Here is a 25,941-nt window from a genome sequence, read left to right as displayed (position 1 = left end):
TGGGAAATCATTCTTTTTCATTCAACATGTTACAGACATTTATTTTAATACATTGGCTGAAAGTAGCATTCCTGAGCAATGTGTTGGTTGCTTAGTTTCCTTTTATATGTTTCATTATCTTTTTAGATTAGTAAGGACTTCTTGGATCTATTTAGGTGTTGCTGTCCTCCAAGCTGACCAGAAAAAGTGGAATATATTCAAAGAAATGCTGTTTTTTGTTTTTTTTTGCTGCAAAACTATCATTTTTTAATTGAAAAAAAATCACTAACAACCAATGAGTGCTCATCCAGAAGTAAAATTCATAGAATGAAGTGACCAGGAATAGGAAACCCAGGGGCTTTGGACCTCACAAACAGAAGAGAAGCTTGTCTCGTGCTTTACATACCACACCAGGATGGGAAAAAGATAACAACTGTATTCGCCGTACCTGTTGACCCTTCGTACTGCATTGGCCCAGTAAGGCAGCATTTTATTGGCTGCCTCAAAAAAGGAGGGCTCAAGACTATGTTGGAATATCAGCATGTAATCACTAAATATGACATGACCAGTGACTTTCAGTCATTCGGGAGACATGGGTCTAGTGATGAGATCACCAAATATGATATAACCCACAACTAGAAGTGGCATAATGTGACCTTGACTTTTGGTAATAACAAACTAGAGCAGGGGTGGGCAAAGTCATTCCTGGAGGGCCGCAGTGGCTGCGGGTTTTTGTTCCAACCCAGTTGCTTAAATATAAAACAATCCTTGCCAATAATTACATTTCATGGCTTGTTAGTGCTTTCACTCTGCTATGTCAAGTCATTCTCATATCCTAGATTTTTTTTTTCCATTCTAAGGATATCATCCAAATACTTTGAAGTGTAAAACGGATGGGTAATTCTCAATCCTTCACTTTTTTCTATTCTCTTTCCTTCCAAGTATTTAATTAAACCAAATAGTGCATGATAAATACACAAAGGTATAAAGGGTAAGAAGCAAAATGGATAACTGCTGGTTTCTTTTGTCATTTGCATCTTGTTGCTAATAAGGAGCAATTAAAAACCGAGAATGCAGCTGTTTAAGACTTAAATAAGCAATAAGGGTTCAAAATCTTAATGAGGGAGATAACTAATATGAGGCAGAAGTGTTTCTAGAGCAATAAGTGCTTCTTATTAAGCAATTGGGTTGGAACAAAAACCTGCAGCCACTGCGGCCCTCCAGGAATGACTTTGCCCACCCCTGAACTAGAGGAATGTGATATGCTAAGATGTCTCCTCTAGTTTACCCAAATGTGCATGTTCTTATTTATTACAGATGTGTTTTGTCCTCATTTCCATGAGCCTCTGTACTGTACTGGCAAGGTTTCACCTTTCGTGCAGAGCTGTTATAAGTTCCTCATCATCAATTAATAGAGTGCATTTGATTAGCACCACTTATTAAACGATATGGAAGAAGTAAGGATGTGCTTACATTTTCACAAACCTCTTCTGCATGTTTACTTTTTTTCTTTTTTAATAATTACATAAAGATAAAGTTAAATCTCGTATCTGCTCTTTGTTGCCTCAAGGTAAGGTTGGTCTAATCTTAGATTTGAGGGCTAAATGATACAGTATGTGAAAATGCAGAAGAGGGGTGAACAGCATCTGATCAGATTCCCACCTTGAATTTTATGGAAGATGTAGACAATAAGTAGTGCTCTATATCTTTAATGTTTAAGTTTTTAAATATATTTTAAGCTTTTAAGCACTTTTATACAACAGAAACTATCTATAACTAATAAATAATTACATAATATAATAATTGTGTATGAAAATTAAAGACAGAGTCTCGTAATTTTGTCCTCCTCAGAGAACCCTCTGGTGTCCTTTAGCACTTTAATCCATAAATTGCCAGGGTAGTTTCGGGCACAAGGTAACAGATTGCCTGAAGTCATCAGAAGACAATGTCTTCTTTACCCAGTGTCCCCCCCCCCCCCACCCCAGATCCATGGCAGGTAACAGTGTTTCTGTTCATGAGGTTTCTAGTGGTTTTGCCAGAACAACACCTCTAAGTTCCTTAAAGTTACAGATCCTTTGTGTCACTTCAGCCAGCTCAAATACATAATCACTCAGTTGACAGGGGACAGTGCGTGGCCTCTGCTCTGCTTTTTATTAGATTAGCACACAGGAATGCTGGAGCCATGCTGTATTTATTCATTAACCCATCTTTCTCATGATAAGACAGAAAATAAAGGCTGCAGTGTGTCTGCTGCATGAGAGGGTGACCGGTGTAAATCAATTTTCTGTTCTGAAAAGCCCCACAGACTACACAATGATCACCACTGAAGTTCTATGATCTGCTTTTTCACATTATTTTTAAAGCTTTTTAACTGAAAAGTCATAGAAGAAGGAGGCGTTAAAAACACATTCTGGAAAAAATTAACAATTTAATCTGCAACGTTAGTGACTACCTGAAATGGCACAGCACGGGCAGCTTTCCAGTCTACAGTATCTGAGCAGCTTCCACTATTTTCAAAGTATTTCCCCGCACTATGGCTATGAAGAAGACCTGCAAGTAATGAAGGAGAAGGAGTTCAGTAGAATTAAAGGTACAGTACAATCTTTTTACTGAGCAGTTCCTTCAGGAGATCAAAGTCTTTCATTTTTCCTAATTGTGTCTTATACAGGAGTATATGAGACACTTTAGCTTGAGAAAAAGTGTAACAAAGTGCCACATAAAAATCATTTTATCATAGTTCTCAGTTTTATCAGTCTTATTTTTAGAATATGTTGTTTATTTATGTTTTTGGTGATAGGTTATATTATATTGCACTCTTGCCAGATTAACTGAGGTCAGTATCACTCTGTTTTTTAGCAAACCTAGAAAACACACTCCGCAAATCACAGACCACAAGTTTCTGATTTGGTATCGTGTTGGCATGAATGGCTGGTTAGGATTTCCATACTTGCTTTATTTTTCTAAAAACAAGGGTGTCAAGCTGAGAGGACTGGAGCGCTGAAGTGGCTGCAATGTCTTATTCCTGACACTTTATTTTCTAATTGTAGCTAACAGAGTTTCTTATGTCTTAAGTTTAAGGATTTAGACCTCATAATTATTTCTCATTTTGCATTTGTTTTATTGTTTGACTGCTGAGAACCAATTAAGGGGTCTGCATCTCAGGAAGCACATCACGTAAAAATGAAGTAAATATTGACTAAGTATGAATGTGGTGTAAAGTTTTTTCAAAAAATAAGTCCAAAAGACACAAAAAAAAGGTTTGGGGACCGTCCCCGTATATTGCCCTAAGACAATATCAAAAGGAAGAAGTGATCACAAGTCTTTTTAAATTCAGAACAAATGACAGTTTTACTATTGAAGCATGGTTGTTTAAATACAGAAAGGATTATGGGAAAAGGAAATGGTTGGCATCAAAACAGGAACCGGAAATAACATCATCAGGAGGAGTCGGAAGTGATGTGATATTGCAGAGTCGGAAGTGAGGTTAGTGGAGATGGCCGGAAGTGACGTAATCGGCGGCCATCTTGTACCTGGAATCAGGGCAATTATTTTTCCTCTGGTTTTCTGTAAAGAGAAGAGATTTAGGTAAGCACCATGTGACACCCATATCTCGCGATATTTCACTCACCTTTAGGCTCTTTGACTGCCTCCTAATCGCACGTGTGTGACAGTGGCTACAGCCTCTTCAGAATGCTGGATTATCATACTGATATAATACTGATGCTCTGTGTAAGAAAGGACAGAGCCGGTTATACTTCCTTAGAAGGCTGGCGTCCTCCAACATCTGCAATAAGATGCTGCAGATGTTTTATCAGATGGTTGTGGCGAGCGCCCTCTTTTACACGGTGGTGTGCTGGGGAGGCAGCATTAAGAAGAAAGACGCCTCACGCCTGGACAAACTGGTGAGGAAGGCAGGCTCTATTGTTGGCATGGAGCTAGACAGTTTGACATCTGTGGCAGAGCGACGGGCGCTCAGCAGGCTCCTATCAATTATGGAAAATCCACTGCATCCACTAAACAGTGTCATCTCTAGACAGAGGAGCAGCTTCAGCGACAGACTACTGTCACTGTCCTGCTCCACTGACAGACTGAGGAGATCGTTCCTCCCCCACACTATGCGATTCTTCAATTCCACCCGAGGGGGTAAACGTCAACATTATATAAAGTTATTGTCTGTTTTTACCTGCATTATTATCAATCTTTAATTTAATATTGTTTTTTGTATCAGTAAGGTGCTGCTGGAGTATGTGAATTTCTCCTTGGGATTAATAAAGTATCTATCTATCTATCTATCTATCTATCTATCTATCTATCTATCTATCTATCTATCTATCTATCTATCTATCTATCTATCTATCTATCTATCTATCTATCTATCTATCTATCTATCTATCAAATACTCTATGTAATAATCTTTTGGGTCCTGGAAATGACCTTACTTTGATCAATAGTGGCATTCAGTCCTTGACTGTGTTACCCTTCCCTAAAAATGGGAACCTTAGAGTATACTGATGTCAATGATCTGCTTATCCAACTGTGTTCTGAACCCACCTATACAAACTTAAGAAATGCGTCAGGAATCAAGTCTGGTTGAGATGTCAAACCCTTATAAGGGACACTCATTCACACATTCACATGCAGTTTTCACACATTCACACGTGCACAAGTTCAGTTTTCATTGAGATCAACTTTTTTTCAAAAAGAAGTTCATACAGCATACTGAAGGTGATCAATATTTCATAATGATTCAGAAAAAGAGAAGTGAATTAAAGCTTTTTTCCCCCCATTACTGGCATGTTTGCTGGCTACTGCTATTTAACTGGAAATAACAGCAGACTGGCGGAGACATGAAGATGGCGTGACGTGGAGTGAGCGGTGACAAAATTGAAGGGTGCAAAGTGACCTACTCCAGCTTTGTAGGCAATGCCTGCCAGGATGTGACCCTAAATTGGATTAAACAAGTTTAGTAAATTATTAACACACACACACTGCTTGTGTATCAGATGCTTTATAAAGCAAAATGAAGTGCAGTGAGGAGAGACCAGAATCCTGGGTTCCATTCTCACACCACAATTAAAATACAGTACATAGAGCTGGGTTCCCAGAGATGAATTTAGATCTGAAAAATCAAAAAATAAAGAATCAGATGTGCAAATACTGAAATCTACAATGGAAAAAGACCGAGTAATTGGATGAGAAACATTGTTTTCCAAGAGAAGAACACCCAAGAATGCTTCCACAGTAGACTACAAAATCCAAGACTCCCACAGGGCCCTGGGTGATTTTCTCCTTAACAGAACGTTGATCGTCCTTTAATCAATGCAACTGGTGGTTTCATACAGTGTGGTATTTTGCAGTGTTAATTTCGGTACTCAGTGATTCAAGCTCTTTATCTAGGTGGGGATTGGGGTTCCACCTTGCTAATTTTGGTGCACGGTTCTATCTAGATTGCTTCATCGAGCAGGTGGAAGGGAGATTGGTGATAAGGCCCCTTACTGTCATGGGCTCCTGGGTACTCACCCAGAACATCCTGATGGTAGATCTGCCCCAAAACCACATACAGTTCAAATCCTGTTATAGCAAATACCTAAGTGATGAAATTTTCAGAATAACAAATATTTTTTGTTAGCCTGGGCAAACATTCTTAGAACATCATGTTAAACAAATTTTGTTTTAATGAAATGAAAATTTCAGTATAATGAACATTGTTTGACAAAAAATGGTCACTGAAGATAATAACGCAATGCAAAAAATACTTAATGCTGCACCTATACTTTCTGAGTCCAATCTCAGGGATATGGAGTTTTGGCAGTAATCTAACTCCATACTGGATCCCTGCAACACTCTGCCTCAAAGAAAGAGACAGTCTGTTATGAAATTTCCAGTCTCAGCAAGTGTCTGAAAGAGTTTAGCCATGAGATTATGCAGGTATAGCCAAATCCAGAGTCAGTCTCCACCTAGTGTCCGCATGGGTAGTTGTGTCGTGTGCAGATACTGTACTGTTTGAGCTTCATAGCGCTACTCAAAGTTTTCTTTGACATGAACAAAAAAGTGAGAAACGGTGTCAGTTTATACTGAAAGAACAATTAACAATCCTTTGGAATCACGCCTTCATCTTTATTGAGCTTCTCGTTTTCACTCTCTTCATTTTTATACCTGTATTTCTATTAAAAAAAAGTTACATCTAATGTCTTGTGTTCTACTCTGTATTCATACCTGTATTTCTATTTTAAAAAGTTACATCTGAAGTCTCTTTTCATTCTGTGTTCATACCTGTATTTCTATTAATATGAACTTACATTTGATGTCTCGTTTTCATTCTGTTTTCATACCTGTATTTCTATTTAAAAAAAGGTACATCTAATCTCTCATTTTAATTCTGTATTTTCATACCTGTATTTCTATAAAAAAAAAGAAATTACATCCAATGTTTCATTTTCAAATAAAAGATTTTTTGCAGTTTAAGAAGCACTGTATTTTTAGACAGGTATTGCCAAGCTTGGGTCACAGAGTTGCACAAGAAACAAGAAGATGAGTCCCGGTTTTCAAGGTAAATGCAGGTACTTTATTACTGTATAGAGAAGGCAGGCACAGTCTCAAGACTCCATTCAAAATAGGAGCTGTTAGGAGTCGTGAAACAGGCGATCATCTTGCTTTAGATCCCATCTTTAATTTAGAAGAACACTGTTGTGGCAGACGCTGTCAGCAGAAGAGAGATCAGGAGAATACGAGGAAGAGCAGGTCAAAACCGGTACGCCGTAAGTGTGATTCTGCAGAGGGAAACCAATTACTTTGCCCTTGGTTTACTGTTTACCAGACGCAGCAGAACTTCAACAGAACTATCCATGCACCGCTTCTGTAAGAGATGGCAACCCCGGTCGCAATAGTATATGTATTTTCCCCATATTCTTTATAGCAAACTTTCCATCATAACAAAATATTTTTATGGTCCCATGAGTTTCCTTATAACAGGATTATGCCTATATTGAAAACTTCTCTGTTTCTATTGAATTAAAATAACTCGTTTGTTATCATGCCTGGTTAGTGTTTGTATGGAGTCTCTTCTTGTGTTTTCTTGAGTTCTCTTTGTGCCTGTGTGGGTTTTTCAAAAGTACGTTGATTTCCTGTCATGTCTCTTAAAGATGTGTATGCTACATCACTGATGATTTCAAACTGGCTTGGGTGTATGACCAGCATCCTTTTCAGGGCTGTTTCCTGCTTTGCACACAAGGCTGCCAGGATAGAACCAGGTCCCCAAACTTTATTTGGAACTTTTAATTGGATAATTGAGTTTGAGCAATTATGGCATATTAATATTCACTAGTAATCTCCATCTTCTGCCTTTTTAACAAGACTCGCCCAAGAGGGCTACAAAGAGCTACAATGCCTAGCATTTCCTTGAAGGCAGCAGAAAATTATGTCTGCTGTAGGGGCAGAAACAGGCCAACACGAGAATGTCAAAAAGGAAAAAAATAGCCTTTGAAGTCCTTCAACACTTATAGTTTGGGATCTTTAAACCATTTCTTGCAGTCAGCCTCATTGCAGCATCCTTTCACAGCTTTTTTCATTTTTTTGTCACACCTGCATTATTATCTTCTTCAACAGTATATAATGGCATGTTTTTACTTTATTCACCATGCAGTTTAAATGAAAAGTCGAGAAATTTCTCAGAAAAAAAAAAACAAGATGATAGCACAGATTTACAATATGCATGTATGATTATCTTAACAAAATGGTTAAACAATAGAAATAAGAGACAAATTGTAGCAAAGAGTACAAGAAGAAAGGGTCTCAAGTTTTATTTCTCTTGTACATTTGCTGAGGTGCTTTTTTAACTTAAATTTATTAATAAAATCATATTTGTTGCTAGTGCTATTACAATGCCTGTATTTTGAAAGTATTTATACTTCCACTATATTCTTCACCTATGTGAAGGTTTTGTTTGTGGATTTCTGCTCAGCCTTCAATACCGTTGTTCCAGAATTGGTTCAGAGTAAGCTAATCCAGTTAGGTGTACCCTATGGTGTTTGCCAGTGGACTACAAGTTTCCTGACAGGTAGGAAGCAGTATGTCAGACTGGGCCCTTATATGTCAGATCCAATGTCAATTAGCATAGGCTCCCCCCAAGGCTGTGTTCTTTCATCCATCCTGTTTTCACTTATACAAATAACTGTAGGTCCATGGACAAATCTGTAAAAATCCCAAAGTTTGCAGAGGACACAACCATAGTGGGTATTATTTCCAGTAATGACATTTCTACCTATCATTCTTGTAGAATGGTGTTCTTGTGACAACTTGGAGCTCAATGCTATTAAGACAGTGGAAAGGAAGAATGATTTTCGCCAACAAGTCACTAACTGTCCACCTTTGCAAATTAATGGCCAGACTGTGTCTGTAGTTCACTCGTTTAAATTCCTGGGGACTAATTTCATTAATACATTAAAATGGGGTAACCACATCACCTCCATCACCAGGTAAGCCAGGCAGAGATCATTCTTCCTTTGCCAGCTTAAGAAGCTTGGCATATCAAGATCTATATTGTTACATTTTTACTCAGCCATCATTGAGAGTATTGTGACCTCCTCCACCACCGTTTCGTTTCCTTCTGCATCTTCTCTTTCTAAGACCCAGTTTGCAGAAGGGATTTGTTCAGCTGAGAAAGTCATTGACTGTTGTCCCTCAACATTAAGAGATATGTTCATCGCCAGAGCGAACAAGACAGTAGGGAAGATTTCAGCTGACTCCACCCACTCCAGCAGCCATCTGTTCATTACATTGCCATCTCATTGCCGTCTCCACAACTTCTTTCCTCAAATCGCAAATAAACTTACATAGAGTTACTACTAACTGCTTTTGCAACATATAACTGGTAACTGTGTTGTTTGTCTATTTGTAAATACTTCATACTTGCTCAATTTGTATTATTTGATATAATTTTGTATAGTTTTTTCTATTTATTTTAGTTAACTATTAAAGTTTGTAATTGTTTTGTTCAAGAAATTGTTGTATTTGTATACAGTGATCCCTTGCTATATCACGCTTCGACTTTCGCGGCTTCACTCTATCGCGATTTTTTCTCATTCACGCTTACGTCACTACGCATGCGCTTTCTGAGAACTTTTATCTAAGCCCCACGATGGCTCCTAAACGTGCTGCTTTTTCTAAGCCTTCTGACAATGAAACTAAGCACCGGAGGAAGATGCTTACCATCCAGGAGAAGGTGAAACTCTTGAATATGATCAAAGATGACAATACCTTACAAAAGCCTCCTCACGCATATGAAAAGACAGCGCCAGCAACTGCCTATCAAGATGCTCTTCAGCCGCGCACCCAGACACACACTGCCTACTCCTAGTACTCCTTCAGCAGAAGAAGACAACGACGCACCTGATGAAGATACTGCACCACCTGAAGACTCTCCTACTGAGGTCGTGCCTTCATAGGTTAGTGGTTGCGTGTAAGATCTGTGTGTGTGTGTAATTAAATGTACAGTACAATAATAATAATATGATATTTGTAACGTCTAATATGTCTTATTTTCTTTTATTTTGTCTAATATATTGGGTAAAACGAGTGTAATGGTGACTAAAGGGTGTTATTTCATGTCTAGAGGGCTCTAATAATGTTAAAAAAACGTATTTAGAAGGTAGTAAACAGGTTTTCTATACTCTAGCTGCGAAAATATTCGATTTATAAATAAAGAATCCTACTTCGCGAAAATTCATTTATCGCGGTAGAGTCTGGATTAACCGTGATAAACGAGGGTTCACTGTAGTGGTTTGCACAGTGTCACGTAAATGGTGGATTAAAATTGTCTTGTCTTGAGTTGGTAATGTCTTGTATCCCATGTTTTGCACCTAACCAAAGTCAATTCTGATATGTTTCACATGCTAGCGGTAAAGTGATTCTGAAAATTAAGAAGACATTTCAGAAACAGCCTAAATGCTTTTATTAAATACAAATTATTTTACTAGTGCCTGAATTTCTTAATCATGACATAAAATGAGTTGGCATTTTTTAAGGATGAATAATTGCCAGTAATTATCAACATACAGAATATGTTACTGTGATAGTATTGATAACAACAAAATCTGCTCACTAGTCAACTTTACTTAAGTGTTACTTTTTAATTTATGCATAAAATTATTGTTTATTTCTGAAAATAATCATCTTTAAAATGCTCAATTAGGTGCTGTGGACAGTTCTTCATAACTTACAGAAACTACTTTGTTATTCTCTGCATTTAGCAGTGGCGCATTTTCATCAGTGACAGCCACATTTAATATAAGACCAAATGCAAATTAGTTTTCTCTCTCATACAACAATGAAGACAGAGAAAAAGAAAAGAATTGTGTAGGACGGTGGCAGCAGACAGGTAAACTGTGGTAGGCTGGCCAGCCCTGACACCTGCATGGCTGTTAAAAACAAATGATGGGGCAACAATGGCAGGTGTCAACAGCAACTTCTTCTTCCTCTACATTTTTTCCCATTTCTATGTAGGGGCAATGATTTGTAGGTTTCAGCGTAATTTCAGGGTGATGTTTACAGCCTTATGCTTTTCCTGATGCCAGTTATCCCCACTGCAACCTTTATTTCTAAAGCACCTTTTCATAGAAATGATGTAGCACAAAGTGCTTTACAAGATGTCAAAGAAGTGGTTGCATGCAAAGAAAACCTAAATAAAATTAGTATACAAAAACAAATAATGCACACTTACATAAGATAGATACATAGGTAACAGAAATAGAGTCCTTAAATATAGAATTGTTTTTTTTAGATCTCTAAATGAGAGTCCAATGATAAGGTCCGTTGTCGACCTGAATCTGTTTCATGAGACTGTCACATCTTTGCCATTGTACTTTATGGCAGTTTCTTTCTTGTTGGGTCATTGTGAGCAGCCCATTGCTATTCTATCTATATTACTCTCAATGTGAGGATTAACGTGAGATGCTGTTTAATGGCAGATGCAAATGCAATCTGGCTAAATTATATTTGTATACAAGCTATATATGAAATGTACAAAGGGGGTCTTTGAGAAAACCGACTGTCAATGTATGTAACCCAGTAAATGATGTTGGAAGAAGGCACAGCAGAACAAGAAAGTGGCTGCAGAAAGTGGTTTATTTAAAGATTGCAAAAAGAACAGAGTATGAGGCAATAATAAAAAAAAAAACTGAACTGGCAAGTATTTACACCTAACAATAAACCCCTTACAGTTCTGGCTAATAGGGGCAGTCTAAGTTCTCAACTACTATCCAGAACTTTCTATCTGATTTACACTTCCTAACTCCACTTTTCATCTTCTGCTTGCAGTTTGGCCCAGGTCCACCCTTTTCTCTATCCCGTTTTAAACTCACCATGGTTTTCACACGACTGCTATTTTCAATCCGCCTGATGTGCTCATCACATACCAACCACTTGAAAAGAAAAGATTTCTCAGCACAGCCCTTCATTTTCATGTCACCCAAATCAAGGAGCCATCCTTTTCCCTCTCAGTGTCAGACATTTGCATGTTGCCCTGATTTACATGACAGGCAGCTCTCCATGGCGCTTTCTGCCTCCCTCACCAATTCCAAATGTCGCACAGCCAAAACCATGCAGTCGGCCGAGATGCTACATTTTTTTTGGGTATTGATGGAGCGGTCTGCATTAAAAAGATACATTTAACAACTTGCTGTAGCTTCAATTTTAGATATTGTGCTGTCATTTTACAATCAGTGTTATTCATGTAACAGCCCCCCTGAAAGATTATCAGTCCCCCTGTTGAGAACCTCAGGTTTAGAAGATACCAAATGTGCACCACAAGCAGACACCAGGAGGATCTTGGAAGTAAACCTAATAAGCTTTACAAGGATTGTTTTAGAAGGAGCTATATAAATCCATGACACTGTGCAATGGTGTAAAATTACAAACCACTCCTTATAGAAATAGTGACTGGAAAAATATATGAATCATTCAGATTAGATTAGATTAGATTGTCACATACACTCAACAGCATAGTGACATTCATGTGCCACAGTTGTGTTGATGTATAAATAAATAAATACTGTAAATAATTAAGAGACGCAGAACATAAATCAATAAATAAATAAACAGTATACATGAATACAGTAAATAAAGTAAGAGATTAAAAAAAATTAAAAGTAATGAGCAGTACAATTACACACAAACCATCAGGTGGGTACAGTTCACCATGCAGGACAGGTAGAATCAGGTTACTGGGAGTTCAGTGGCCTTATAGCCTAAAGGATGAAGTTGTTCCTGAAACAGGTGGAGTGAGTAGGGAGGTGCTGGTCGTGCTTCCCAAAATTCAGAAGTGAAAATAGGAGATGAGCTGGATGGCGGCTCTTATCAGACATCTGGTTGAATAGATAGCTTGAAGCTATGGAAGGTCAGCCCCAGTGATTTTAGGAGGTGTATGGACAGTCCTCTGGAGGAGTTTGTGATCTTGGCAAGTCAGGTTATGAAAAATCACACTGTGATGTATACAGTCAGGATACTTTCAATAGTGAGGTGTAACCATTGAAGTATAGCAGCTTTCTATAGTCTCCATGAAAAGGGAATATGGTGATGCACTGCTCTGGGGTGAAGTCCACTGATTATTTATTGAGGTTGAGTTGCTATTGGGAGTCGCTTGAAAGAGAGCAAGAATCTGAGTTTTGTGATTTATTCATTTATAATTGCACTTTAGTTTTTGATTGTGCCTGTCTGTTCATGGCACAAGACAATTGGCATACATAAAATAAAAAGCTTTTGTATTTTTCCTAAAGAATCTTGTGTCCATGTCTCTCTGTCACACGGGGTCATTAGTATCAAATAACACTGTAAGAAGACACTTTACTGCCTCGAGTCTAAAGAACACCCTGCAAGAAAATAACTGCAAATTTAAAAATGAGCAGTGTGAGAGACACCAGCCAGATGCAATCAAGATGGAAGGACCAGGGAAGAGAGCAACCACAGGGCATTATCTCCCCGGATCACTAGATGCAGTAGTAATAGTTCGCTATTGTTTTGGTTCCCACCCCAAAGCTCTTTAGCCCCCTCAGGAAAAAGACGCTTTTCTTTTTTTAACATTTTATTGAATTTATTCAAATTAAACAACATTCCATACAAGCAAGTCAAATTTTACAAAACTGCGTTCAAATCAAGTCAATCCCCACCCATGAGAAAGAGAGCTAGGCCAAAATAGTGAAACCTTAATAGTAGAAAAGATGTAAGTAAATAAATAGAATAAAAAGGGGAAGAGAATCTGCTTCCTCAATTTAAATGCTTATTCTAAAATATTATTAATTAGATCCTGCCAGCTTTTAAAAAAGTTTTCCACCGATCCACTAAGTGAGCAATTAATTTTTTCCATTTTCAAGTAGTATATAACATCGGTTACCCACTGACCGAAGAAAGGTGTGTTAGGATTCTTCCAGTTGAGCAAGATAAGTCTACATGTTAATAGTGTAGTAAAGGCAATCACAGTTTGTTTGTCATTCCCCACTGTAAGCCCATCTGTGTGCCCACCAAACACAGCTGTTAGTAGATTAGGAGGGATTGTGACACCAAGACTGTCTGAAAGGCATTTAAAGATTATGGTCCAGAATGATGTTAATTTGGTGCAGGCCCAAAACATGTGACCCAATGAGGCTGGAACTTGAATACAATTTTAAACGAGACAGATGTGCTCGATAGATGATTTTAAGTTAAATAATTGTATGCTTTGCACATATGGATCTTGAGTGAATTCTGTGCATTGCTGCTTTCCATTTCTTTTCTGAGATGTTGAGTGAGAGATCCTTTTCCCACTGTTCTCTGGGATCTCTGAAAGGGAGGGACTGTAAAATATTTTTATATGTTAGAGAAACGCTATCCGAGTCCTCAAGACTGATCAATATTTTTCCGGAGTAGAAGTAGGTGGTAGGTGAGGAAAGTCGGGCAGCTTTCTAATTTGGAGGTAGTGAAAGAAATGTGTTGTTGGAAGGTTAAGTTTGGAGTGTAATTGTACTGTTGTACAGGGAATCACATGGGGTCATTAGCATCAAACAACACTGAATGGATACACTTTACTGCCTCGAGTCTTATGAACACCCTGCAAGAAAATAACTGCAGGTTTGAAAATGAGCAGTGTGAGAGACACCAGCCAGATGCCGTCTAGATGGAAGGAACAGGGAAGACAGCGTGCACAGGGCATTATCTCCCCCGGATTGCTAGATGCAGTGGTAACAGTTCACTATTGTTTTGGTTCCCACCCCAAAGCTCTTTAGCCTCCTCAGGAAAAAGAGCCTTTTCTGAACCTTTTTGAGGATGACTGACCATGAAAGGCAGTCAATGATCTGGAAACTCAGGAACCTAAAGTTGATAACTGTCTGGACAGGAGAGCCGTTGATGTGGAGTGTAGCGTGATTGCCTTTATTCTTTCTGAAGTCAACAATGATCTCCTTTGTTTTGTCGACATTCAAGGAGAGGTTATTGTTATGGCACCATACAGTCAGGTCTCTTACCTCCCTCGTGTAGGCAGCCTCATCATTGTTGCTGATATGGCCAATCACAGTGGTGCCATCCATGAACTTGATAATGCTGTTGCCCTCATGCACTACACTGTCATGGGTGAATAGCCTTAAACTTCATCCAAAATATTCTTTGAAATATAAAAATATAAGGATGTTAACACTGTCTGAACTGATGATACATCACCACTACATGCTTGAATTAGTAGGTTGCACAATATACTTGGCTTCCTAATCACAAGATGAGAAGCAGTCCATCCATTTATTCACTTTCTGATCCATTTATCAAGTCAAGAGGTGTTTATAAAATACGGATATTTTGGATTAGTTGCTTTTATTCTAAGGCTGCATGGTAGTCCTGTGGTTAGGCATTCTAGAGTTCTGGGTTCAAAAGCAGCACAGGAAATGTCTACACATTCTCCCTATGTGAGGGGTGGGCAATGGCAGACCTGGAGGGCCGCAGTGGCTGCAGGTTTTTATTCCAACCCAGTTGATTAATTAGAAATCATCTCAGACCTCATTTAATTTTATGACTTGTTATTCTACAATGTTAGGTTCTTACAGTATATTATAGTTTTAGTTTATAGTTTTTTCTTTCCAATGATATCATCCAAATGATTTGTAGTCTAAAACAGATAAGTTTCAGTGTGTCATATTTTTCTCTTAAGTGTTTTATTAAACCAAATAGTGCATGATGAATCCACATGGGTGTAAATGGTAACAAGTTTGTTTTTTTGTTGTTGTCTTATACGATTTCTCGTATTAGAAATTTGTTAGTTTTCGCATACCCCTTGGGGTCAGAGCGCAGGGTCAGCCATTGTACAGCAACCCTGGAGCAATTACAGGTTAAGGGTCTTGCTCAAGGGCCCAGCAGAGTAGGATCTCTTTTGGCAGTGACGGGGATTTGAACCGGCAACCTTCAGGATACCAGCGCAAATCCTTAGCCTCAGAGCCACCACTCCACCCCAAGTTAGATGAAGAACTGCTGGCTCCTTTGTTATTTACCTCATATTGCTAATAAAGAGCCATTAAAAACAGTGAATACAGCTGTTTAAGACTAAAATAAGCAATTAAGGGTGGGGAACCTTAACAAGCGAGACCACTAAAATGAAGCATCAAAATAATAATTGACTCCTCATTAAGAAACTGGGTTGGAACAAAAAACTTGCAGCCACTGCGACCCTCGAGGACCGACATTGCCCACCCTGCTATGGTCTTACTCCTTTATCGCAAAGGCAAGTGTGACAGGTTGATTGGTGGGCTCAGGAGCATGGAGCCATTTTAATGAACTTCTGATTTATGATGTTGATATAATGAAAAGTGCAAATGCATTATTCAGATTTCAAGCTTTCAGGCTTTGGATCGTTTACTACTCTTGACGAGCATATGTTTCAGAATTTCATAGCATTGTTTCAATGGAATTAATACATTAAGGAATTGCAGGTGAGAATGTTATATTATGCTATTTTAAATGCATGAAATTTCGATATGAATACTACATGGAAAGGTAGCGCATGAGGAGGAAATTGGATTATATGAGATGGGGGCTACAGAGGTGAGAGGAAATTAAAAGTGGGAGCTACCCTAGGACATTCTTACGATTGTTAAATCAACTGTTTTAAATTAAATGAACCCTTTCTTCATCCTGGCTCCTCCCTGTGTGGTAGCGCTTTGAGTAGTGACAAAAATGGTATATAAATGTAATGAATTATTATTATGATTATTATTATTATTATTCATCACATACCCATGAGATGGTTTCACTGTTGCAGAGTGACAGCTGATTTATGTGAACAATTCTTGTCATCATTTGTGCTGAATGAATAAAGTGGAAATAAATTAAAATGTCAATATTGAAGCGCTGATTTTCGTTACTACCATAGTTGAAAATTGTTGCCTTTGATTTTTAGTTAGATATCAGGTAGTGCTGGGAGACTCAAGATGCCCAAAAGAAAACTGTTAATCTTTTTAAGCACCATTGCTTGGAAAAATGGCAATGTACCTGATGCAGTCTTGTTCAATATATTTACACACAATGTGGTAAAACCATAAAAGCAGAGCAATAATAGGATTCCAAAAGCAGGACAATAATAATATTGCTTCAGAATAGGGGTGCACATTGAGGTGTGTAAATGACATGTTGTGAGGCTAGGTAAGAGACAGAGTGACTAGGTATTAGTTTACTCTTCTGTGTAACGGAAAGCAAGAAAAAACATTTTGTACTTACGTCAAATGAAGGAGGAAGTACGGTGCTGGATGGATGCAACACAGGTTTCCAGTGTGAGAGGCTGGCTAGAAGCGTGGGCATGCTCCATGGATGGACGTGGCAAGAGAGGGCATGTGTGAATGCAATACGCGTATCGGGCCTTGCACAGATCAGTAGGAGTTTACGATACCCTGGTGCTGCTCCATTGTCTGTGGAAGGAGAGCAGCAGGTGAGAAACTGATTAGTAGAAGCCATGCAAAGGCCTGACTAGAGTTCAGGAGAGGAGGCTGGATCGGGAATCTGTTCTATGTGAATGCGTGTCAGTTTTTTTGACCCTATTGCAATAGGAGCTGTGATTAGGACATTGAACCCAGTGGTGTGAACTTGTTTGTGTGTGAGTCTTTGTGTGGGGTTAGAGAGTTGGGGTTCAAGACTGGGATTGACCAGTATACTTTAAACACTACAAGAAATAGTAAGGGAATCCGCTACTGTGGGGCAATTAGCCACTGAGGTATAGCAGCTTTCTGCGAGTTCCATGAAAGGGGAATAAAGTGATGCAGTGTGCTGGGGTGAAGTCCTGCAATTATTTATTGAGGTGGAGCTGTTATTGGGATTCGCTTGAAAGACAGCAAGTTTGGTTTTTTATTCATTTATAATTGCACTTTACCTTTTGATTGTGTTAGTGCGCTAGAACTGATTTTATTAATAATTTATTGCATGGCACCAGACTGTGAATTGGCACACATATAATAAAAAGCTTTTGTATTTTTCTAAACGCTCTTGTATCCGTATCTCTCTGTCCTCTCACTCTGGTTGCTCACTATAGGTGTTTGTAGTCCGAGCTATGTGCAGTTGTACTGTCTGACAGGGAATCACGCGGGGTCATTAGTATCAAATAACACTGCAAGAAAACTGCAGGTTTGAAAATGAACAGTGTGAAGGACGCCGGCTTGGATGCACTCAAGTTGGAAGAACCAGGGGAGAGAGCACGCACAGGGCATTTTCTCCCCCAGAATGCTAGATGGCAGCCCTCCTGGATTACAGCAGTGCCTCGGACTCCCATAGGGTATCATGGGACATGGAGTTCTTCAACTCAGACCTGTTAGGTATCCTGGGAACCGCCAGGGGGCCCTACATCATGGGGCTTCTGCCTTACCTGGTAGTTTTTTTGGACCACGTGTACAGAACACCAGAATTACTTCCAGATAGTAGATAAAAGGGGCTTCTTGCCTCAGTTCTGATAGCCAGAGTTGTGAAAGTTGGTGAGGGATGCTGGATAGTTGGTGGATGTAGCACAGGGTGCCAGTGTGAGAGACTGGATAGAAGCATGGGAGTGCTCCATGGATGGACGTGGCGAGAGAAGACATGCATGAGGGCGAGATGCTTATCAGGCCTCGCACACATCAGTGGGAGTTTCTGATACCCTGGTAGTGCTCTGTTGTTCAAGGGCCCGAATAGAGTTTAGGAGAGGAGGCTGGATCGTGGATCTTGCGAGAAGGAGTAGAAGAGGCAGTGGCCAGTGATGGAAAAAGAGAAGAGAAAGAGTTGCAGGATACTTTATTATCACGCTTTGTGCTGTGTTTTGTGGCTGTGGTGGGGAAATGCTTGCCCAAGACAAATTTCCCACAATAAAAAAAACTCTTTCTACTTTTACACTTGTATCTGTACCTGTTTGTGTTGGGTGTTTGGTTAGCCAGAGTGCCCCCTGTCGTCCACAACAGATATAAACACCACTGGAAATGGGACTGAGAACACTGTAAACGACAAGTAGTGCACTGGACAGGACACAAACACAAAAGAAAACTGGAGGTAATATGGAGTCAGACCAGGCTGAGTGAAATGAGGAGAGAAAGGACACTGCCCCTTCTGGCAGGAGGCTCCAAAAAGTAAAGGATCAGAAAAGAGGAGGGGTAGTTCGTCTATGATTTCCCTAAGTGATGATGCATAACCAGAGAAATTACTACAGGAGAATTATTTCTGTAAATGTTTACACACTGTTGACTGAACATGGCCACTACTTAGCAGATTGGCTTGTGAGAAATTTGATAAGAATGTTTAGAACTGCAGTGAAGGAGCTGTGGAACAGCAGGCAGAATTGGAAGGCCACAAAACTTGCTGTGACATGAAACTTTGCTGTTTCACTCATAACTAGCTCTACTACATAAAGTACTCTCCATAGTGTTTGGTACATAGACACAATTCTCCTTAATTTCCCCCTCTGCTCCACAGTTTTAAAATTACAAATGAAACAATTCAGATGTGACTAGAGTGTCGTTCACAGACTTTCATTTAAGGGTATTTGCATACATTGCAGTCACAGCATGTAGAAAGGACAACACAAGTAGCAAACAAGTAGGACATGCTCTTCAAGGCAGTACACAAATATCAGCATGCTCGAAAATACAAGGGGAACCAACTCCTTGTCACCACTCTCTGAAGTAGCTATGTGTGTTTTATAACACATTGCAAAGAGTAAAAAGAAACACACACAAAAAGGGAATATGTCGGCAGTTATTTAGTTCCACTACAAGCAATGATTATACAGTATCTTCCCATACTGATGGCATGACATGGCTCAGGGATGACTGTGAGATTTCTGACTGGCCTCTTGACAAATATCCGTTGGTTGTTAAAACCTGTAACAGAACAGATTTTGTATGAATCCTGTGTCTGTAATGTTGGCTCCAATTCTTCACACAACTCCAAGAGGATGCTGTAGGAAGTTTAAATTTGCCTATTAGACCTACAAAAGTTTCCCACATTGTGATGGCTTGTTGCAGTACCACACAACATAGCACAGAAACACGGCGTTCCTCAGCCACGTGACAGAGGCCAAAATGAGTACATGGATGACCCATTACAGTAAGTAATACCTCAAGATTTCATTCACTGACTTCATCTTCTCTATGCTTCTTTGTAGTGCTGGGACACCAGCTCAGTCATTATGTTTAATTCCTTTTAACCAATTCAAAGCAAGACAGGCGTACATTGGCAGAGGAAACAAAACCTTCAGAGAAACAACAAAATGTAGCCTTTCTGTGGCTAGTTTGTTGTGGGAGCTCCATCTTGAGGTGCACTTGGTCTACAAGTGGATACCACCTGTTGAGGGTGCCTGGGCATTATAGCGGTCAGACTGGAATTGGCAGGGTCAGTTGCCCTCAATGGGCATCTTTTGTGTGCTGTGAAGGGGAATGGAAGACAACACAGTTAGCAAAAGCATACTCTCCTGTCCCAGGGTGGTGTTGCATACCTCAGATGAGCGCGGAAGGTGATCTTGTGACACTCCACTGACAGTAGAAAGGCTTCACTTAGGATCATGGGCAAATTCAAATGGTGATTAGATCATGAATATTCAGTTTGCATGTTTTCCTTGACCCACCGTTGGTATATCTCTAGTATGCCAGTCTAGTCAGAGTCCAAAGACATGCATGTTAGGCTAAAAGGTGGGTGGGCATTGTGATGGGCCTGTTTCCCATTAGGGTTTGGTTCCTGCCTTGCAGCTAAAGTTGCAGAGATGATTCCCCCACGACCATGAAGTGGATTAAACAGGCTTGAGAATGTTATGCTATATAATTTTCATTTTAAAATGAACACATTTTCATTATTTGAGTGCCTTCCTCTTTCTCTTCTGAATATAGTATGCATTTTCATAACCACTTTGTAATAAGAGATTCCAAAAGCACTTGCAGTGAAAGAAGGGATATCAAATAAAAATCATTTTCAAAACACAAATTAAACTGAAGTAACAAGATGACATGCCAGTCCTTGTTTTACAGCAAATCCTGTCTGCCATAACTCCATTTCTTTTTATGGTGTGTCTGGAATAAAGTCATTCAGTTTTAATGATTCCTTTGTGGGCAGCCTTTTGTAACCAAGTTAATAATTCATTAGATGTTTGCTTCCTGGGGACAAAGTCTAGAGAGTGTTTAGAAAAAGTGGAGGGCAGAGCTGCCAGGCTTAATATATTGCCAAGATCAAAATATTCTTGGTCATAATATAATAATAGCCTCAAAGCGTTATTGATCCAAGTAAGTTTAAAAGCCCTTACACTTAACTTTAGGCAAACAGAAAAGTTTATCTGCAGCATAAACATGTCCCATCCATTGATTTTTTTAACTGAGAGAGCCAAAGTAAACAGCACAAGCCAGTCCATTCGACAAGTGCCAGTACTTCCCAGGGTACAATAAGCACACTCCCAGTATAACCAGTTTAGAACTAACAATAAACCAGACTGCACAGTTTTTGGTTGAGCGAGGAATCCAACACAAACTCCTGGAGAACAAACCCTACACAAAGATGTTGTGGAAAAAACGTTCCAACATCTTCAAAGAAGGCAATCATGGAGCCCAGATGAAAATCCAGAACATTTCTTTATTTGCACAAATGTCTCAGTCAGAGTGAAACAACTCATCTGCTTTTATACTTTTTCTAATTAACATCAACTTATCTAACAAATCACCTCATCTGACTCTTAATATGCAGAACGTTAACACCTCCTCCAATCAACTAAAGCCACCAGTATTTTCTCACTTATGTCAATCCTCTCGTTAAGATGGGTGTTTAGTGGATTCTCTCATTGATCCCAGCATCGCTTCATAGGAGGGATGTATGGGCTTCCAATCAGTTTATCCCCACTTTCTGAAAGGGTGTTTGTTATTTATTTACCTCATTCTAACCTTGGAAAATTAGTCTGGTAAGACAAGGCAGAGACCTCATGCACTTTCAGCTTCAAGTTAACCCTTGAGTTATATTCAATTCTTTTGTTTATGTTTGATAATTTATTCTGTTATGGCTTTAGATACATATACACAGTGGAACCTCGTGTCACGAACATCTCAGACCATGTACAAATAGGATTACGACCAAAAAGTTCACCAAACTTTTGCATCTGTTCACGACCACACACTTGGGTGACAAACAAGCCAGTTTCCCATCCGGTTTGTACGCGCCGATGATTTCTGCACGTGTTCAGTCTCTCCATGTGCATTCCCTGTGCAGTGAGCGAGCAAAAGAGAGTGAGCGAGCAAGAGAGAGAGAGAGAGCAAGAGAGAGAGAGCGAGAGAGCGTGAGCGAGAGAGAGAATGCGAGCAAGCGAGAGAGAGAGAGCGAGAGCACGAGCGAGCGAGAGAGAGAGAGTGAGAGGGCGAGTGAGTGAGAGAGAGTGAGAGCGCGAGCGAACGAGAGAGAGAGAGAGAGAGAGAGCACAAGCGAATGAGAGAGAGCAAGAGCAGGAGCCCAAGCAGAAGAAGTAAACATTACAGAAACATTTCGTTTACTATTACACTGTGCATTCTATGGTATAACTAACTATTTTTGTGCTTAAAAATCTTTAAAAAAATATATAGTTACATACAGCTCATACGGTCCGGAACGGATTAATTGTATTTACATACAATCTTATGGGGGAAATTACTTCGGGTTGTGACCAGAGTTTTGAAACGAATTTCGGTCGTGACCCGAGGTTCCACTGTATATATATTCTCAGCTCCTCAAACCAAACACAAACAGACACAGGACACAAGTTCAGCGACATGTTTTTATTTATCTTGTGGGAAATGCTCCTGTCCTCCTGGATGTACTTCTGGTGGCCTGTTAGCTTGGTCCGGAAGCACTTCTGGGTGAGGAGAAGCCAAACAAAAAGGGGTCCACAGACCCTTCAACACCCCCTGGCAGCACCCATGGAACCCAGCAGTGCTGTGCTGAACTTCAAGTTCCATGTAGCCCTGTGGGAGTCCAAGGCACTGCTGCAATCTGGGGGGCTGCCAGGTAGTACTCCGGGGAAGATAATGCCCTATAAATATTCAATCCCCCAGTACTTCCAATAAAAAGACGCTCCGCCATGATATATATATATATATATATATATATATATATATATATATATATATATATATATATATATATATAATACATTTTATTTATACAGCGCCTTTCCCATGCTCAACGCACTTACAGAATATAATAAAGAACTGCAGCGTATACAGTATATAGCATTGTACAAACCAGATACATAAATAAAGAAGATTAAGACAGTGAATTCTGATAAAAAAAACAGACAATATAATTGATGGTCTAGCACACACACACAGGTTACATTAGCATCTTGACAGAGAAGTAAACTGAGAGAAGGGTAATAAAGTCAAGTAGAGCTAAAAGCCTTCCTGAACAGATGAGTTTTGAGTTGTTTTTTAAAAGAATTCATGGAGTCAGCTGACCTGATTAATTTCGGTAGGTCATTCCAGAGTCTGGGCACTATACAGCTGAAGGCCCTGTCACCCATGGAGTGTAGATTAGTGTGGGGCACAACAAGATATTGTATATACAGTATATATATACACTAGCTGTGTAAGCTCATCCTGTAAAAAGCCTGGAGTCCTATAAACTATTGAAATTGTCAGAAAAAAAAGTGAAAAGTAGAGATGTCAGGTAATTGAAAGGAACTACTCTGGGTATCTCTCTCCTAGTAGGTTTCATTTTGCCGACGTGCTTGCATCGTTTGTGCATTAGTGGCTAAGTGACTGTCTTTCTTCGGTGGTTTTGTTTTACTAACGTGCTTGCCTCGCTTGTGTATTAGCGGCAGGAGGAAAAGTAAATGGGATACCGTTTTGCCAATGTGCTCACCACGCTTCTGTAATAATGGTTAAGTGAGTGACTCTTTCTTCTGAGGTTTCGTTTTGCTGATGTGCTGGCCTTGTTTGTTCTTACCCCAACTCCACCTCACACTTCTAGGACAGACAGACACACACACTTCCACGCGTAGACGTTTATATATAAGATAAATGTGTGTATATATATATATATATATATATATTTATATATATATATATATATATATATATATATATATATATAGCATAGTTTACTGTCAAATAAAGCAAAGAGTACGCAACACGTGTTTCGCCCTCATTTGGGCTCATCAGGCATACACACTCTACTGCCCCTCTCTCGGGGAATCGAACCTCGGCGTCAGAGACCAAGCCCCTTTACGCTGCGCCACGGCGTGTGGTTAATTTATTTGACAGCCTGTAGGTCCAGAGTAATTACATTCTTTGCATTCATAGTCTGAGTCTCGTCAACCTGAATTGTGTGGGTGGTTACCTACCAGGTGCACGAATGCAATGAATAATAATATATATAGCGTTACCTGGTAGGTAACCACCCATACAATCAGATTGTGATTCAGACTACGAATGCCATGAATGTAATTACCCCGATCTATATGCTGTCAAATGAATGAACCAGACGCCGTGGCGCAACGTTAGAGGCTTTGACTCTAGCACTGACGTCCGAAGTTCGATTCCCCGAGAGGGGGGTGCAGTGGGTGTGTACGCCTGATGAGCCCAGAATTAGGGTGAAACACGTGTTGCATACTCTTTGCATTATTTGACAGTAAACTATTTTCAACCGTATATTTACAGTATATATACATTGTGGCAGGCGGCTGGCATCCATGCCCAGCTGGGACGCCCCTGCACACTATATTCAGGGGGAGCAGCCCTGGACAGTGCAATACCTCCCCCTGGATGCTAGATGCAGTGCCTCAGTTTCCCACAGGGCTCCCTGGGAATTGAAGTTGGGAGCAGCTCTGTTGGGTCCCGCAGGCACCACCAGGGGGTGCTGTGTTTGGGACTCCTGAGCCCGTGTGGGCAGCAGATTCATCACACTCGGAAGTGAACTATAAAAGGAGCCAGCAACCACCACTCAGTGGCCAGAGTCGGGTGGAGGAGGACAAGGTTGCTTGGGAGGAGTGGTGGTGCCAAGGAGAGGAAAGTGCTTGTTGTACTGGTGTGACTAGTGCTGGGACTGTGTATTACCTGTGGGTCACGGGGAAGACGAGTGCCCACAGGGAAGAAAATAAATAGTTTATTTTATTGTACACATGCCTCAATCTGTGTCGGGTCAGGCGCAATATAGTGTCAAGCTTACAACATATATATATATATAAGTAAGAAAGTTTTAAAGATAAGGCAAGCTAAATAGTATTCAAAAATGGTCTAATTTGTTGAAAACCATTAATCTTATTATCAATATACCAACAATACAGCCAAGATGTTACTAGTGTTTCTAATTGCTATTACTGCTTGAAATGGCAGATTTTTAATTTATTATTTGCATATGACTGCACAGTCCCATTATCAGAAGGCATTTCTTCAGTGTCCTAATGGCCAGCTCACGTTAATCTATCCTTAATTTGTCATTTTAAACGCTAATTGGTTATTAGAGAAACCTTTGTAATAGCATTAACTGAAGCCTGAAATGTAACATCTTGGCTGTATTTTTAAAATCAGTTTAATGGGATCTTGATTAAAAAAGGTATAAACTTCTGTCATATTTCTGGGTGATTTCAAATGTTTCAATACTCTTGTACACATTTAAAGATTAAATCCAGAGGCCAAGGTCTGGTTATACAAGCTTGGTCTAAATGAAAGACAGAACAATAAAAATACGCCACTCTGCTAGTGTTGCAATTTAGTTTTTTGAAGAAAGCTGTCTGTCCAGACACTGTCATATTTAATTTATTAGCTACAGCATCTGGCTACAAGGATGCATCTCCAAATTCTCTCTCCCTAAAAATCAAAAATGTTGTACTGCACAACCCAAATAAAGGGCTGAGGCGTGGTAGACAGGGTGAAGAAAAAACTACCACAAGTACGAAAGCACTATACAGAGCATAACAATAAATTTAATTTGGATTTTTTGACTTTGATCAACAGAAATAGACTCCTTAATATCAAAGTGAAAACAGCAAAGTGGTCTAAATGAATTACTAATATAAAGCACAAAATTCATCACATAAATATTCATTCACCCTCTTCAAGTCAGTATTTTCATAGACACAGCTTTTGGCGGCCATGACAGCCTCGAGTCTGTCAGCTTTAAACATCTGGAAACTCATCCTTTCCCTCATTCTTCGTTGTATAACTGCCTAAGTTCTGCCAGGTTGCATGGGGATAATGAGTGAACCGCATTTTTTTAGGTTCAGCCACATTTTCTGGATTGGATTGAGATCTGGACATTTACATTGTTGTTTTTAAGCCATTCCTGTGTAGCTTTGGCTATATGCTTGCGGTCATTGTTAAAAAAGCCAAATTGAATCCACTGTGATTTAATGATGTATAAAAATAGTGAAAACCATCAAGGAGATAAATACTTTTTATAGGCAGTGCATTTATAAAATTTTCAGACTTGAAAAGTGCATAAATTATAAATAAAAATGCACAGAAATCTGTAGTACACTGTAAGAGGTAGTAAGAGGTTGTC

At 39.5% G+C, this 25,941-nt stretch overlaps 1 protein-coding gene across 1 annotated transcript in view; it reads left to right on the top strand.

The window, feature by feature from the left end:
* The first annotated feature begins 2,151 nt into the window (after window positions 1-2,151).
* The window catches only part of mocos (molybdenum cofactor sulfurase), a 542,026-nt gene continuing 518,236 nt past the window's right edge, over window positions 2,152-25,941 (top strand). Inside the window, exon 1 of the mRNA XM_051935533.1 lies at window positions 2,152-2,569. Within this exon, the coding sequence (XP_051791493.1) occupies window positions 2,437-2,569 (133 nt within the window). The 5' untranslated portion in view covers window positions 2,152-2,436. The remainder of the gene's footprint in view (window positions 2,570-25,941) is intronic.

The sequence above is a fragment of the Erpetoichthys calabaricus genome, chromosome 13, assembly GCF_900747795.2.
Source record: "Erpetoichthys calabaricus chromosome 13, fErpCal1.3, whole genome shotgun sequence".
In the NCBI taxonomy this organism is placed as follows: Eukaryota; Metazoa; Chordata; class Cladistia; order Polypteriformes; family Polypteridae; genus Erpetoichthys; species Erpetoichthys calabaricus.
The sequence above is the reverse complement of the archived record's forward strand: the minus strand, read 5'-3'. Positions and strand labels throughout refer to the sequence as shown.